At 37.2% G+C, this 16112-nt stretch overlaps 2 protein-coding genes and 1 long non-coding RNA gene across 7 annotated transcripts in view; 2 read left to right on the top strand and 1 right to left on the bottom strand.

The window, feature by feature from the left end:
• col8a1b (collagen, type VIII, alpha 1b) overlaps positions 1–10220 on the top strand; it is a 30660-nt gene extending 20440 nt beyond the window's left edge. For 2 of the 4 annotated variants that reach the window (XM_087304507.1, XM_087304505.1), the window contains 2 exons: positions 6915–7209; positions 7575–10220. In XM_087304507.1, coding sequence (XP_087160633.1) covers positions 6918–7209; positions 7575–9484 — 2202 coding nt within the window. In that variant the 5' untranslated portion in view covers positions 6915–6917 and the 3' untranslated portion in view covers positions 9485–10220. Of the gene's footprint in view, positions 1–5146; positions 5232–6914; positions 7210–7574 lie in introns of all 4 variants that reach the window. The other 2 variants (XM_087304509.1, XM_087304508.1) reach the window with 2 other exon arrangements.
• Positions 6063–12878, bottom strand: LOC141380214 (uncharacterized). The gene is made up of 3 exons (XR_015522236.1): positions 12676–12878; positions 12317–12358; positions 6063–9476 (listed from the first exon to the last, which is right to left on the bottom strand). It is a non-coding gene; the product is annotated as an uncharacterized LOC141380214 (long non-coding RNA).
• Positions 11605–15690, top strand: jagn1b (jagunal homolog 1b). 2 transcript variants are annotated; one of them, XM_087302631.1, is made up of 3 exons: positions 11605–11692; positions 12827–12938; positions 14249–15121. In XM_087302631.1, the coding sequence occupies exons 1-3, from the start codon at positions 11611–11613 to the stop codon at positions 14709–14711; spliced, it is 657 nt and encodes a 218-aa protein (XP_087158757.1). In that variant the 5' UTR covers positions 11605–11610; the 3' UTR covers positions 14712–15121.
• Positions 15691–16112: the final 422 nt, after the last annotated feature.

The raw sequence follows: 16112 nt of genomic DNA, 5'->3' as shown, positions 1-16112 counted from the left end.
TTTCCGTTCTTTCTTTTTCGGGTGAATAAGGTTTTGCTTATAGTTGTGCATAGCTACCATTAATACGTTTTTCTTTAGGAAGCAGAAGTGTCAATGAATGGTTCTTTGTAGCACGTCGTGTATTCCAAGTTTTCTGGGCTTATACAATATGGTTTGGTGAAAGCAATCCAAAATTTAATGTTGAGTTCAATTCAATTAAATTCAATTCGTCTTTATTTCTAAAGTGCTTTTACAATGTAGATTGTGTCAAAGCAGCTTAACATAGAAGTTCTCGTAAACTGAAACTATGTCAGTCCAGTTTTAGACCTGAAGTTCGGTTTAGTTCAGTTCAGTGTGGTTTAATTTTCACTGCTGAATGTCCAAGCACTGGAGAGCAATCCATAGATGCTCCACAAGTCCCAAGAGAAAAATCCTGACTTTTATCATTTGTCTTTGTGCATGATTCCAATTCATACCATTAGTGTTGTAATTACCTCTTAAAAAGTAAACAAATGTAATTTTGATTAATCCTTTTAAATAAAACTTGAAATCCAAAGCCTAAATATCTGTAAAATTATCCATGTAGTTTCATAAGGGTATCACTCAGAATCTGAAAGTCAGAATGACATAAACATGATATATTTCGATGAACACGACAAGAAATAAAGTGCATCTTTTGTTGTATTTCTGTGTATCTTGATTTTTCACAACACTTTGCTTTCCTGGGTTTCTAGGAGTTGTTGAACACCAATAGTTTCAAGAATAGTTAGTCATGTACAAAAACAGTGCAGTTTGGGATTTTCATTAACACACATTTCGTCGAACCTGTGTTTGTGTATGTTTGAGTGTGTTTTCTGGCATCTTCTCCTGTTTACTGTCGGCACCTCATTATCACCGTCATGCTGATGGTAAAGCTCCAGCAGCTCCAGAATACTGCATCATGAATCTATTTGTTAGCATTTTGAAAAACAGCACCCTAAACTGACCTCTTTTTTTCACTTGTTTGCAGACATTATTGGAATTTAAATTATACATTTCATCTGTTTTTGCATTTAAAGAAGACATATTTTGATGCCCAATTCCGATTTGTTACCTATATCTGATTTTTTTGCCTGTCCATTAACACAATCTTTTAATTGTGACCCATATCCGATTAATGTGTTTACACTTGCTATACAATTTACGACGTCGAGCATATGTAAACTTGGGTTCTAGCATCTGCGCCTCACTAGCCATGATGGAAGAAAATGTTTTGCTTTTAGCTCTGCGAAATATGCAAAGTTTGCCCAACATTGGAGGGAAAGGGACGTCATCGCAACTTGCGCCTATGATTTATACATGGTGTCCTCCACCATTCAGAGGAATTTGCGGGTACGAGAGAGAACTCAGGTCTGGTGGTAGCAAATTGTGGTAACTGACCACTTTCCTCTTCCATGTTTCCTCTGCTGTTGTTTACCGCATCAGCGTCTCCACACACACTCTTCCTTCTGCGTCATTAAACCGCAGAGAAGTAACACAATGTTGCAAGTTTAATAACGTACGAAACGGAATACCTAAATAAATCCGATCTGCCTGTTTACATGATAGTCGCATAGTCACATTTCTGATTTTTATCTGATTTATTTCCACATATGAAGGAGGCCTGAAACCGATCTCTGAATATCTGAATGCATGCGTCTTTTTTCTTGTTTACACAGTCATAGAACAGATCCGATCAGTGTCACAGTGCCATGCATTTCAGAATTCTAAACATAGGTTTCTATCAGGGTACACACACTGGCGCCACAAGTCGGCGGCTGTCCGTGGCTCCCAGCCATGACTCTGTCAGGAGTCAGGTTTGATCTAATCTTCTGTGTTGTTCACCTCAGCTGTTCCTCCTTTCAATCAGCGCTGGCGCGCATGCATTGCTCACCTGTTTCTGTTGATCCTATTTACCTCTCTATACATACCTGCCCCGTCTTGTTACACTTTGTCGGATTATTGTGTTCATTAAAGTCTTCGGACACTCTTTCTCGCTTTAAGTAAACCTTTCTTTAACCCCAGTCTATTCAAGTCCAACACCTGATTTGTAATTAATTTCATTTTGCTTACCTATGATCTGCACAGCCTCCTCACGGTTTAAACCCAGCTTCTCACCTGCACTCGCCAGACGGATTTTCTGTTGCTCACCTCCTAGTCTGCGTTCTCCCAAGGGTGGTTGAAGAACGGCAGCAGCCTTTGTTCATCATAATTATTGAATAAACTCTCTCTATTTAAACTGCAACCTCTCTGTTTTCTGTCCAAGGCTGACAGACTCAGGACACTGTTTATATTTCTGCTGCACCACAGAGCGCCATCTGAATAGTTTTATGTTAAATATCATGCAAATGTGTGTGTCTGGTGTGCGATACTTTTAACTGTCATGTGCGCGCTGTGTCGCGGCGCTGAACAGCGCATCCAGTGTGTGTCCCCCTTAAGTCTCTGATGTCTCTAGACTTGTGTATGTGCAGTTTCAGCTCAAAATACCTCACAAATATAATAAAAATGAAATAGTTGTGCCATTTTGGTGACTGTTACTTTAAATTCTAATTATATTGTGCTATTTTCAAAATAGGGTGGAGCTACAAATTCATGTGTGTCAGCATAGTGGCAGATTCAAAAACAAGTCTAACATCCTATGCTAATGGGTGAGGATTTACCCTTCTAATGGAGAGGGAGAATGTCAATCAAAGTGTTTTTACAGATGGTTGTTATGAAGTGTTTATAAAAAAAAAATTACATTACATTTTTACTATTAGAAACTGGTTATATTCACTGTTGCCACACTGTTTAAATCCCTTATATGAGTAAATTTTGCACAATAGGTTTCCTTTAAGGTGACAATGTGGCTCAGTGGTTAGCACTGTCGCCTTACAGCAAGAAAGTCGCTGGTTCTAGCCCCAGCTGGGTCAGTTAGCATTTCTGTGTGGAGTTTGCATGTTCTCCTTGTGTTTGCATGGACCCCCACAGTCCAAGGTTTTTCAAGAACACATAAATCCTAAAAGTATCTTAATGCAAAAAACAAAAAGAAAAGAAATAAAAACTGCTGAGTTCAGGTCCTGCACAAGCCCTTAATTTTATGGTGCATTTGGAGATGTAATTTAAAGTTATTTAAATTTTTTTATAATATATATATATATATATATTTAAATATCATTTCACAATATGCAAGATATCAAACCAAACGCCATCTTAAAAACATTTGATTAATAATGAGTTTTGTAATTAAGAAAACCCTTAAGGGTTAAACTATAATTTTCTTAAATATTTAGCAGCTGGATGAGACATGGTGACTCAGTCACCTCCCAACAAGAAGGTCACTGGTTTGAGTCCCAGCTGGGTAAGTTGGTGTTTCAGTGTGGAGTTTGCATGTTCTCCCCATGTTCACATGGGTTTACTCTGGCTGCTTTGGTTTCCCCTAAAGTCATGCAGTCACACAGTTATGAAGAAATGCAGAATAGGTGAATTGAATAAACTAAATTGGCCGTATGTATGATTGTGGATGAGTGTGTATGGATGTTTTCCAGTGCTGGGTTGCAGCTGGAAGGGCATCCGCTGTGTTAAACCTATGCTGGATAAGTTGGCAGTTTATTCCACTGTGGTGACCTCTGATGAATAAAGGGACTAAGCCAAAGAAAAATGAATGAATGAATGAATGACTGTCATTGGACAATATGCAAGATATCAAACCAAATGTCATCTTAAAAAGATTAGGCTAATGATGATTTTTGTAATTAAGAATAACCTTAAGGTTTAAACTATAATTTAATGAAATATTTTTCAGCTGGGTTCGTCCATATTTTACCCAAATTTGGGTTGAAAAAGCCAAGCATTTATAAAGTGCATATATATTTTCAAAAATTTGAATTTATATAACCTATATACATGTTGATGTATGCTATTGACAGAAAATCATAAGGTTTTAGGTTGAACAGGTAATAACAACATTGAGTGTATAACTCTAACTACGAAGTTGACACCCAGCATGATCTTTATTTGTTTATTGTGAACAGAAGTGAAACATCTGGAAGCAGTCAGAAAAGTAGGAATGGAAATTTGATTATATTAGAATCGGGGCAGGGCGATAAAAGAGCAGTGGCATGAAACCAAGCAGACAAATGCTGCGGTTGTAAATTTTGGCCAAAAAGACATGAGGAAAAACATTAGTTCCTGCTCTCTGCATTGGACGTGTAGGGTTGCTGTTGTTATGTCCTGCTTGTCCTTGTGATTTTGACCCTCGCTTCTCAATATTTGTTTTGTTTGACCGTTGGCTTGAGCACCAAAAGCTTGCAGCAGATTTTTTCTGGCATGCTCAAATATCCAACACAGAACAGAGGAAACAAGTTTGTTTCAGCCTCGTGAACCTGATAAACAAGCACGGAGATACAGCGGGCCAGGTTATAAACTGTCGGGTTCAGAATGAACAGATGCCTTCATAAGCCATATTCTTCCCATGGAAATTAAATCTCCTGAACTGCTTCTCCAGGGATCGTGTTGGCATCTCTATGGTGATTTATGCTGGGTGGTATGATCATGGACACAAAAGAGAGCTATTGATTATGATATTCTGTAGCACTTGATATCTTTCAGACAGGGCCAGCAGTAATTGAGAAATGTTCCAGTGGAACGAAGTTGTTTTGATGTCCACAAACGTTTTGGATATGGAGAACATTGGACGGCCATTCACTCTGACTTGCCAGTCCTTTTCAGAGTTGTTTTTCAAAAGTTGAGTTCTAGGGTGCACATATAGTCAGCAGTAAGAATGACACTAGATCCACTGAAAACAAATCTTTGGGTGGAGTTATAAATTAAACATTTCCAAGGAATGAAATTCATTTCTGAGAAATGAACTGTCTGTTTTGTTTCCGGTGCCTATTAAATAAGGGAAATGAATGAATGAATGAATGAATGAATGTGAATAGTTGTGACGCATGTACAACCTAGTATGTAAAAAATGTCTGCTGTCTCAGTGAGAGGAAGTGAATATATAAAGACTTGTGTAAGCTATGAAGGGATGATAAAATGGAGAAGTTTCAGATTTATGAAATAGGTGGAAACTATATTTTTGGAGGCACAATCAACCTGGCTGGCAGCATCTCAATAACAATGGTTTATGTGATACTTTGTCTTTTTGTTCTATTCATGCTAGATTAATCAAGATCTCTGTTTACAGTAGCTCACAAAAGGGAGTCAAGGCTTCGGCCTCCTACCCACATGCTGATCCCAATACGTCGGTATGTATTAGAATCAAAAACCTATTCTTTAAAAAGCATGCCAGCTTTTACAAATTTTCCACCCTCAATCAAAGCAGGATGCCCTCTCCTTTATGGGCTCGCTTTGGTTTAGACTCACGATTTGGATTTTTAGCACAGATGTTTCCATCTGAGGTGCTCAGTTTTCTGTTCATTGCAGTTTTTGGGACATCACTTTAGAGGATGTGGCTTTCAAGACGAACAAAAGAAATATGAAACACATCAAGTCATTTGTACCACAGTGGATCTTTTGCACATTTGTGTCACTGGCAGAAAATGCTATCATGTTATTGTCTCAGGGGTGCTCAATCCTGTTCCTGGAGATCTACCTTCCTACAGATTTCAGTTGCTACCCAAATCAAACACACCTGAACCAATTAATTAGGACCTGAACACCACTTGATAATTACAGGCAGGAGTGTTTGATATGGGTAGCAACTGAAATCTGCAGGAATGTAGATCTCCAGGAACATGATTGAGCACCCCTGGTCTACATGTTTGTATAATTTGTTGATCTAATAGAATGTGATAATTCGTTCGGTTTTGAATGTCTCTACACAAAACACTTACTACATAATAATGGCATGGAATAAGAAACAAAGCATAAGAACTGGAGTATAACAAGTTCAGCTTTTATTTGGTTGCTCTGGGTGTCTTGTAGTCAGTTTTGTGGTAAGTCCCTGACCTCTAGTGGTCAGATTGAAGTTTAAAAAATTAATTATTTCTTTTAGTATATAATTATTTAAAAAGATTTAAGAGAAAACATTCTTAACCTAAGCCTTGAATGTTGTTTTTATCTTTTTTTTCTTTTTTGCATGTGACTATGTTTTTATATATATATACTATATAGGGAACAGTGCACAATAGTTGTTTATTATGTCTAGATTCAAGGTAGAGCTATAATACAATACTCATTAAAACATCATGATTATACTGCAGAACGTCCTAATGTGACATTTAGGGCTGATTTGAATTTAATTTTGTCATCAACTAGAAACAGTTGATAAACCATTTTAACATTCTCTGTTTGTTTTCTTTGTTTCAAACATACCGACACTTCCTTATTCTATTCCCTGTTAAAGGGACAATTCAGTTTAATAGGCAACTAGTGTATAAACCAGAAGGCACTGAAATGGCTTGAAAAAGATTCAATAAAAAGACTGATTGGAATCCACAACCCTTGTGCTTTTCCTTGTGTGTAACACCGAACACTCTGCATATTCTTTTGAATAATGCTATTAAAACAAAAAGAAATTTCAATGCTGTTTTTATTGTACTGACATTTTTTTTTACTCTAATTACAAACTCTATATTCTACTACAATCCAGTCACAGAAATGTTCTTGAAGTGGGTATTATGACATTATAAACTGTAACCAACATAAAGAAGATAAAATTTCTCAGCAACGAGAACAGCCACATAGTAAGTTAAAATGTTTATCTAAAACTCAGTCTTTTACTGATTGTTGATTGCTTAGTTCTGGTAGGGAGACAAACCAATAAACTTATGGGTATCAGCTCTTCAACCAGACATATAACAATGAGCTGTTTCAGAAAAAAAATAAATAAAAAGGGATTTTGCTAACCTTTGATCTGGACCCTGACTACTAACTTTCCTGAATTTTAGAAGCCTACTAATTACAAATGTCTATGCTCTATTCAACAGGACATGGCTGGGCCTCTCCTCTCTGCCTGCTTGTTTGTACTGGTGGAGCATTTGTGCCTGCTACATCATATCCATGCGGGGGCATTTTATGGACACAAACCATTGCCTCAAAAGCGCCAGCCTCTGCCACAGTTACCTCTTCTACCACATGGCAATGAAGGAATAACACAACACCATTACCATGGAAAGGAAATCCCTCAACTTCCCTTTGGAAATGAGATGCCTTTGCTTCCGCAGTATGGGAAGGAACGTCCACAGTTTCCCATGCATATGGGCATACCGATTGCAGGAAAAGGTTGGTAATTTTGCTAAACACTTTACATTACTTTATATTCACTTAAAGCTTTAATAGAATATTGGTAAATTATTTTCTCAGGGTTGCCTGGATAATTTAAATGAACTGTAAATGCAATGCAATGTTTATTTAAAGAAAGCATTTTAATGGATGAACCACTTAAAAACACCTGTCGTCATATTTAATCAGATTTTTCCATATTTTTTCCATAATATACATCTGGTGAATTATATATGTATTAAAAATATTTCATACTGTTTATATTTTTGACCATGTCATTTTTATCCATTCATTTTAACATCCTATTTGACTGTTTTAAACAATGCTTTCTTGTTCTTCTATTCTTTGTTTTTTTTTTTTTTCAGGTGAAACAGTTCCAAGAGGACAGAAAGGTCCTCCTGGAGAGCCCGGTCCGATAGGGCTGCAAGGGCCTCGGGGCCCTCCGGGACTTCCTGGTCATGGTATCCCAGGGCCTACAGGTAAACCTGGTCCTCAGGGCCCACCAGGCCTTCCTGGAATTGGAAAGCCAGGTATGGCAGGTTTGCCCGGAAAACCAGGAGGTATAGGTTTACCAGGGCCAAAGGGTGAGTTAGGACCAATTGGTGGTGAAGGACCAATAGGACTACCAGGACCTCCAGGTCTTCCGGGGCCACATGGCTTGCCAGGTGTGGCGAAACCAGGGGGACAAGGACTCCCTGGACAACCTGGCCCTCGGGGTGAACCTGGACAAAAGGGCTTCCCTGGCATCCCTGGCCTCCAAGGGCCAAAAGGTGAGAATGGTTTTGGTCTCCCAGGATTGCCAGGCTTAAAGGGACTTTCAGGATTGCCTGGACCACCAGGACAAGTTGGACTACCAGGAATTGGCAAACCAGGACTGAATGGACTACCTGGGGTTCCTGGGGGGCAAGGTAAACCTGGTGCACCTGGAGAACCAGGGCTAGCTGGAGTACCTGGGGAGAGAGGACAAATTGGACCACCGGGATTGCCAGGCTTTGGCAAACCAGGTTTAGATGGCTTACCAGGGAAACCAGGTCTACCAGGTGGAAGGGGCGAGACAGGTCAAACGGGTTTAACTGGGGGTCCAGGCTTGCCTGGATTTGGCAAGCCTGGTTATCCTGGCCCTAAAGGTGAAAAAGGGCATGGTGGATTGCCTGGGCCAATAGGCCCAAAAGGTGAAAAAGGTCATGGTGGTCTACCTGGAATGATTGGACTGCAAGGGCCAAGTGGCCTCCCAGGTCCTCCAGGTCTTATGGGACCCCCTGGAGGCATTGGATTTCCTGGTCCAAAAGGAGAAGGTGGTGCAGTGGGACCAAAAGGACTATTGGGTCCAAAAGGTGAACCAGGACCTCAAGGTCTTCCTGGCAAGCCAGGATTCCCAGGAGAATTGGGGCAACCAGGACCTAGAGGTTTAACTGGTCCCTTAGGACCAAAAGGTGAAAGTGGACACAAAGGCTTACCCGGGCTGCCTGGAGTGCCTGGAAAGCCTGGTACAAAAGGAGAACTTGGATTTCCAGGTGAGAAAGGTCATCCAGGGCCTATGGGAATACCAGGATTAATAGGTCCAGCAGGACCAATAGGCCCTCCTGGTCTACCTGGTCCAAAAGGAGAATATGGACCACCAGGAAAACCTGGAATCCCAGGTGAAGGAAAACCAGGATTTCCAGGCCCAACAGGTCCTGCTGGTATACCTGGACCGAGTGGGCCCCATGGTCCGCCTGGAATACCTGGTCCTCCTGGCCCACCTGGGCTACCTGGACCTCGTGCTCAAGCTTCATTTTTTGGGCAAATACTTCCTGATACGGGTCCTGGGCTTGATGGGGAAAAAGGTGGTTATAAGAAAGAAAAGCCTGGAGGAGCTATTATTGGTAGGCATGGCCTAGAAATGCCTGCATTTACAGCTCAGCTGACAACCCCATTTCCCCAAGTTGGACAACCTGTTGTCTTCAACAAAATTTTGCATAATGGAAACCAAAATTACAACTCGCAAACTGGCATCTTCACATGCAAAATACCTGGAATTTACTACTTTGTCTACCATGTTAATTGCAAAGGAAACAATGTATGGGTGGGTTTATACAGAAACAATGAGCCAGTTATGTATACATATGACGAATACAAGAAAAGTTACCTGGATCAGGCATCAGGGAGTGCTGTACTGCCCTTAAACTTTGGAGACACTGTTCACGTTCAGTTACCATCAGAGCAAGCAGCAGGACTTTATGCTGGTCCTTACGTCCACTCATCATTCTCTGGGTATTTGTTATATCCTATGTGAAAAAATGCATAAACAATCACATTTGATGTTTCTAGTACCACAAAGGCAATGGTTCTTTGTAGAAAATAAGACAATGCTAAATATATGATTACACATACACATAATTTGAAAACCATTTCACAGTAACTTTAGGTATTTGTTCAACCATATGGTAAGCACTTTGTTATCACATTATTTATTTGCATATGACAGTATAATGATTGTAAATGACATTGACTGCACATCAGTGTAATATGATGTGATATTGCCATAATGAGGAATGTTCACATTGTTGGATATGCACTATTTTTCTGCTGTCTTAGTTTTTCTTTTAACCATCTCAATAAATTTCAGGAAAGTATGTGAGCACATGCAAACAGGTTATCTCATTAACTAACAGCATCAGTAAAATACATATCTAAAAACTTCCTGAACCTTTCATTTACAAAAGCTTATTTAAAACCCAATTTATCGAAATATAACTCAGTTGTATTGTTTGTCAGTGAGTTCATTTTCAGTTTTAAATGTGTATATGGCCACATAAACACTCAAACAGTCCTAGGAAAATGTCTGTAATTTATTTTAATTTTTACTACTGAATGACTAAATTTGTATATGCGCACAGAGACAGTGGAGCACAGAACAGAGGGAGTTTATTCTTTGTTCATTTCTATGTTATTGTGGTGCTAAACTGTCAAACAAATATTAATTAAAATTTTTATGTCAGCTTTTTTTTTAATAAAATGTATTTACTGAAGTTGTGTGAATTTGTTATTAGGTCCACAGGAAAAAAAAAAATGTTTTAAATCTTGATACTGAACATTCATGGAATTTTGTGATAATCAGTAATACCTAGCTTGATATTAAATCAATGCATACCTCACAATATTAAGTAATTAACTCCATAATAAGTGCATGATTGAACGTATCATTCTGTGTTTACTCAATTCAGTGTGCAATTACATAAGCACAACTTATAACTAGTTTTGGAATAGTTTTTACAATATGATATTATATATAGTTGTAAAATTATTGTTGATGCTGCTTATAATACTGTGTAACATAATGAGGCTTTTCCTCATAAATGCAAAACAATTGTCAAATAAAATAAAATCAATCATGTTTGTTCTGTAGAGAGAGCCAACCCTGATCCTTTTAATTTGCAGTTTTTCTTTTGGGTTGTAAAGTTTAATTCACAGAATTTCTTCAAAGTATGTTTTAGACTGTAAACTCACATTTTTTGGTCACATTTATAACACATGCTTATTTTCCTCATTTAAGATATTAAAAACATTTACAGATTCATTTCTGATCACATAACTCTGTGGTTAGCTCTTTTGGAAAATATAAACAGATGTTTCATTATAAAGTTAACATAAAGTTTCTCAGTGTATTTAAGTTTTTGCTGAAAATGTTACATCCATAACGCTGGAATTGCTCACACATATAGGGCTGCGAATTAAAAGGGGGTTTGGGGGGGATTGACCCCCCCAATTAATGCTTGATCTCCCCTGAAAGACATCAAAACAAAATGTATGGGGGAAAATATAAATAGTGAAAAATTGTTTGCTCTGATCTGCATCTTAAATATTAATGTTACTACTTAAAAAATAATAGATGATATAAATTTAAATTTAACCACCCCTATAATGGATTATACTATTGTGAATTCATAATCGCGTCAATCAATCTACGCTGAGAGACATGATAAGTTTTTACACTTTTCTTGTAAAATAGGTGTTTGTTTCTACAATTAGCTGCATGGTTTGTCTAGTTTGATGTAACCTCTGAAATAGAGGATACTGTAGGTCAGAATACACTAAATATCCCACAAAACAAAGAAAACTTAAATTTGTTTAATTAATAAAATAGATATCATTTAAATAAATTCGTTTGATTGATTTTGTTACACAAAATGACTTGACCCCCCTGATTGTCAATGTCTAATTCTCGCTGTACCCATTAATCTACACAACAAATGTCCTTCCAAGTCTCAAACAGACTAACAAGGACAGCAGCAATTTAACACTATTTTACTAATATCATCAATGTAATGCATAATTGAATAACTTACTTATTATATTTATCAATCCTTTTCAAAGCAGAATGATATTTACGTATTCATTAATCATTCTCGCTCCACACCAATGAGGGCGATGTTCTGGTCTGTCAGGACTACCACATGCATAGAAGAAGAGATACTTTTGCTCACGTTTCTGCTGTCTGTGTGTGAGTAGTTTGCTGGTTCATGTCAAAATAAGGTAGGAGTTAAATATTACAGTTTTAGTATATTCGTAGGTTTGATATATAAATGCGCGGCTGTGTATTTGAAAAGCTGATAGTTTGAATAAACCTATAGTGCCTCATAAAGTGTCACTGTTACTTCAGCTGTAATGTTAAGGAAGCGTCAGCAAAAGCTGCAGAAGTTGTTGACTAGTCGTTATCTGATAATACGTTATTTTAGAATCAAAACGGCGTTAATATTGAATAAATGTATTTAATAATATTGTTAAACGTGTGGATGGGTGGATGATTATAGTAACAACCAAGTTTTTACAAGGTCGTGAACTCATAAACAAGCAAATACTGCTGCAAAGATGTATAAGTTACAGATTCTGTAAATAAGTTATTCGAATTAAAAATGGCTTTAGATATTGTTTGGTGTAGTTTGGATAAAGTCAATAAAATGTAACAAAAACGAAGAGTATTACGGAAGTGTAACTTTAGAGGTTTGGTTAACATTGCTTGCTATTCGGGTGTTTTATCAAGTTGTTATAATTCTTAAAATGCCACAAATTTAGTAATATCGCGGCAGAAAGTGTGTAGGTAAAGTTGTATCATAACTTAACTTACTCCCTTTTTATGTCTTTTTTGACAGTTGCTGTCAGTCACATTCTGTAAAAATAAAGATGGTGTTAGTAAATATATTGAAGTCTGATTGTAGTTGTTGGTTTTATATTCACACAACGTTCAGTGACAACTGTGACAGGGTCCCTATATTGTTTACCATACTATGAACATTCGGTCAGTTATAGCATGTAAGCATGACTTCAAAACGACATTAGCAATATTTAATTGACTGTGTCCAATGTTGTACTTTGATAGTCATTGACTGCTAATATTATCTCTCTATTTAGAATGTGCAACGAATGCTTTTTTGAAAATATATTTAGGAGAAAGTCTGAATGTTGTGAATATAAAACCAACTTTACCTCCGTTGAAGTCTGTCAGCTCCAAACATTATGGCTCGAATTTTGTATACTAAGATGTGCTTATGTTGAACCTTAACTTTAGCCTGCCTTGCCTCAAAATTACTAATACGTCGAAGAAGTAAGGTACATTTTGAGTTCACTTTTACCTCAGGTTGTCGACGGAGGTGGTTTGCCATGGCATCACGAGCAGGACCGCGGGCCACAGGTACAGACGGCAGCGACTACCAGCACCGTGAGCGCGTCGCGTCACACTATCAGATGAGGTACATTTTTTTAAATTAGGGTTAATGTAATGAAATATTATTAATAGAAATATATTTTAACATTTTACAACATTTCTGGAGATATGGCCATTCACAGTAATTCTTTCATTAATAATTTTCAGGATAAAAGTCAAATCTCGTTTCAAAGGCAGATTTTGGATTTAGAAATCAGACGTTGGTTTAAACTAACGTTACTGTTTTATATTATGTTTTATGATATAAATGCATGAAACAGGTTTTCTGTTCCATAAGTTTGAGAACTCAATATGCAAATATGTTCAAGAAAATTCTAAAATCCGAAAAAATGTATTCAAATATTTTTTTATTAAAATAAAAAAAATAAATGTATAAGTGATAGTTCAATCAAAAAAATAAAAAAGTTAAAAAAAATGTTTATATTATATTCAACAGAAGAAAGAAACATAAAATGTTTTGCTATAATTCTTTACTCATTCTTCACTTCAAACCAATCATTTATCTAACCCAGGTTTAAAATCTATTTAAGTTTCTTAAAAAAAAAGTACCGGAACGACTTTACTGGTATATTCAAAAAAGCGCTGTTCACACAGACGAGGACGTTACGGAATTTTTCCGGAAAAGACCGTTCACACATCCATTTCAAAATACCGGTAAATTCTGACATCATTCACCACAAATGAGCCTTAAACGGCTGCGCTTGTATTTGTAAACATTTGAGTTCATTACAAACTCTGTGGATGATCAGTATTGAGAACAACTTCGATAAAAAACATATGGAGGATCACTTTCACATGTCAAGATGTTCATAATATGTGTCTGTGCTGGCACACGCAAAGCTTGAAGGTAAACAAACAGCGGCTTATCATAAGCATCTTATCGATTATTATTTACACAGTTGGCATTAAGAAGAACATATAAACATTACCTGACTAACTTATAGCAGCTAAATGCGTCTGGGAAAATATTTAAAGGCTTTTATTCTCATAAACCGCACGGACGTAAACGCGAATGACTGTTCTGATTGGCTAAAGCAGACGTCTCACGTCAGCATGTAATAGACGTGCACGCGCTCTTTCCGGCAATCTTCCTTCTGCATTCACACAGCGCAGTATTCCAGCAAATTACCGGTAATGTTACAACTTCTCTTTCCGGAAAATAGCCAGAACGAATTTACCGGTATTTTCAAAAAGGATCTCTTCACACATACAACCTTTCCGGAAAATTGCCGGTAATTTTCCGGAAAGGTCTGTATGTGTGAAAGGGGCTTATGACAGCATTAGGTTACAGAGTTCGCCTGGTCCTGTTGAACTGACTCTTCTCAATCTCTACAGTGTGGCCCTGAAGTCTGAGATCAAGAAATTGAACATCGCTCATGCAGTGGTCTGGTTTCTTGTCGCAGCACAGGTGCTTGTCAGCCAACTTAACCTGGTGTCTCATAAAGTAGTGGCCTCTCCATACCAGTGGGAATACACATATCTCCTGAGCATCATACCTACTGTCTTCAGTTTCATGGCTTTACCGAAAAACAACATCAGCTATCTGGTCATCTCAATGATCAGCGGAGGACTTTTCTGCATCGGCCCTATTCTTTACGGGGGAATGGAGATGTTCCCTGTTGCTCAGCAGCTTTATCGCCACGGCAAAGCTTATAGGTTCATCTTTGGCTTCTCTGCCGTGTCTATAATGTACTTAGTCTTGATTATTTCAGTTCAGGTACACGGCTGGCAGATCTACTACAGTAAAAAGCTGCTGGATGCCTGGTTCACCAACACACAAGACAAAAAGAAAAAATAAGTGACTTCTGGTGGATAATGTTTAGTGTAAAATAAGTTTTTGTGTTTTTATTTTGTTTCCTAAAGGCTCTGCAATCAAATAATTGTTATGATTAACTGAATTGATCCTAAAAGGAGATCAGATTTGTGAAACCAGGATGTTCGGTGTCTGTCAAGCTTCTCATCCACTGGCTCTCAGCCCAGATCAAGACGTCACTGATGTCCGTTTCTGCTTGGGTTTGAACTGCTGGCTTTGTAATCTCTATCTGTTTTCACCATGTTTTCTTCATGCTGTCTTTTCATATACCTCATGTCTTATGAATCAAACTCAGAAGATCCACAGTTATTCATTTAATGAAATAGTTTCATATTTTTTTCTCCCCCCAGTAATTTGCTAACAATAAAATGCCAATAAAATGTAATCTTTAACAATTTTTGAATATTCTTGTTTAAATTCACAGACAAATTTATGATTGCAGTCATGTAACAGATCTAAATGCTAAATGATATAACATATATATAACATATATTTCAAAATAATAATAATAATGAGAAGAAATATTGCTCAATTTACAATATGGTTTGAATTTAGTTTGAACTAAGAATAAGCAGTACTAGACTAGTACAGCATTTATTATTCACAGTTCAACATTTACTAATGCATTATGATATAAATAAAGTAGCATTCTAAAAATTAATGCTTGCTAACTTTAGTTAATGAACTGTTAACATGAATTTTTATTAACAAATAATAAATACTGTAATAGACCATTTTGAAGAATTTAAACAATAACAATGGTTCATGTTACTTAACACATTAACTAACATTAAGTGTTACCAAAATATGTTGTGATATACAGTAGGAGAAATATTGGTCATTGAAATTAATTGGTAAAATACTATATTTTTTTCTCCTGTATGTGTACAGTATAAATGTTGCCATGTCTTTTATTTTTACATTCTACAATAAATAAATAATTTTATTTCTTTGAATCAAAAAACCCAAGGGAATTATTTATAAACATTTTATTTATTAAAAGGTTGCATGCAAAACCATTCATAAGAAGCATTGACTTGTCGTGCATATACGTCAATTAAAATAAAATTAAGTGATGTAGTGCTGGATAAGTTTGCAGTTCATTCCACTGTGATGACCCCTGATGAATAAAGGACTAAAGGGGGTCACACACCACATGCGCCGATCGGCGGCACGCAGTGCATTTTAGAATTCTAAACATAGACTTTTTTATCAGTGTACACACACCGGTGGCTGTCCACAGTGCCCAGCTACAACTCAGAACACTGTTTGTATTTGTGCCTTGCCACAGAGCGCCATCTGAATAGTTTCATTTTAAAATATGCAAATGTGCACGCCTAGTGTGCGATACTTTCAACTGTCATGTGCGCACTGTTTGTGACGCCC

Source organism: Danio rerio, chromosome 22 (assembly GCF_052040795.2).
Source record: "Danio rerio strain M-AB ecotype USA chromosome 22, GRCz13ab, whole genome shotgun sequence".
NCBI classification, from domain to species: domain Eukaryota; kingdom Metazoa; phylum Chordata; class Actinopteri; order Cypriniformes; family Danionidae; genus Danio; species Danio rerio.
This window is presented reverse-complemented; position numbering and strand designations above follow the sequence as displayed.

Excerpts from the sequence above, each read along its gene's own strand:
- jagn1b (XM_087302631.1), top strand. The coding sequence starts at position 11,611 with ATGAGGGCGATGTTCTGGTCTGTCAGGACTACCACATGCATAGAAGAA. Across the intron at positions 11,693-12,826 it reads CACGTTTCTGCTGTCTGTGT|GTTGTCGACGGAGGTGGTTT; the intron begins GTGAGTAGTTTG and ends CTTTTACCTCAG. Across the intron at positions 12,939-14,248 it reads GCGTCACACTATCAGATGAG|TGTGGCCCTGAAGTCTGAGA; the intron begins GTACATTTTTTT and ends CAATCTCTACAG.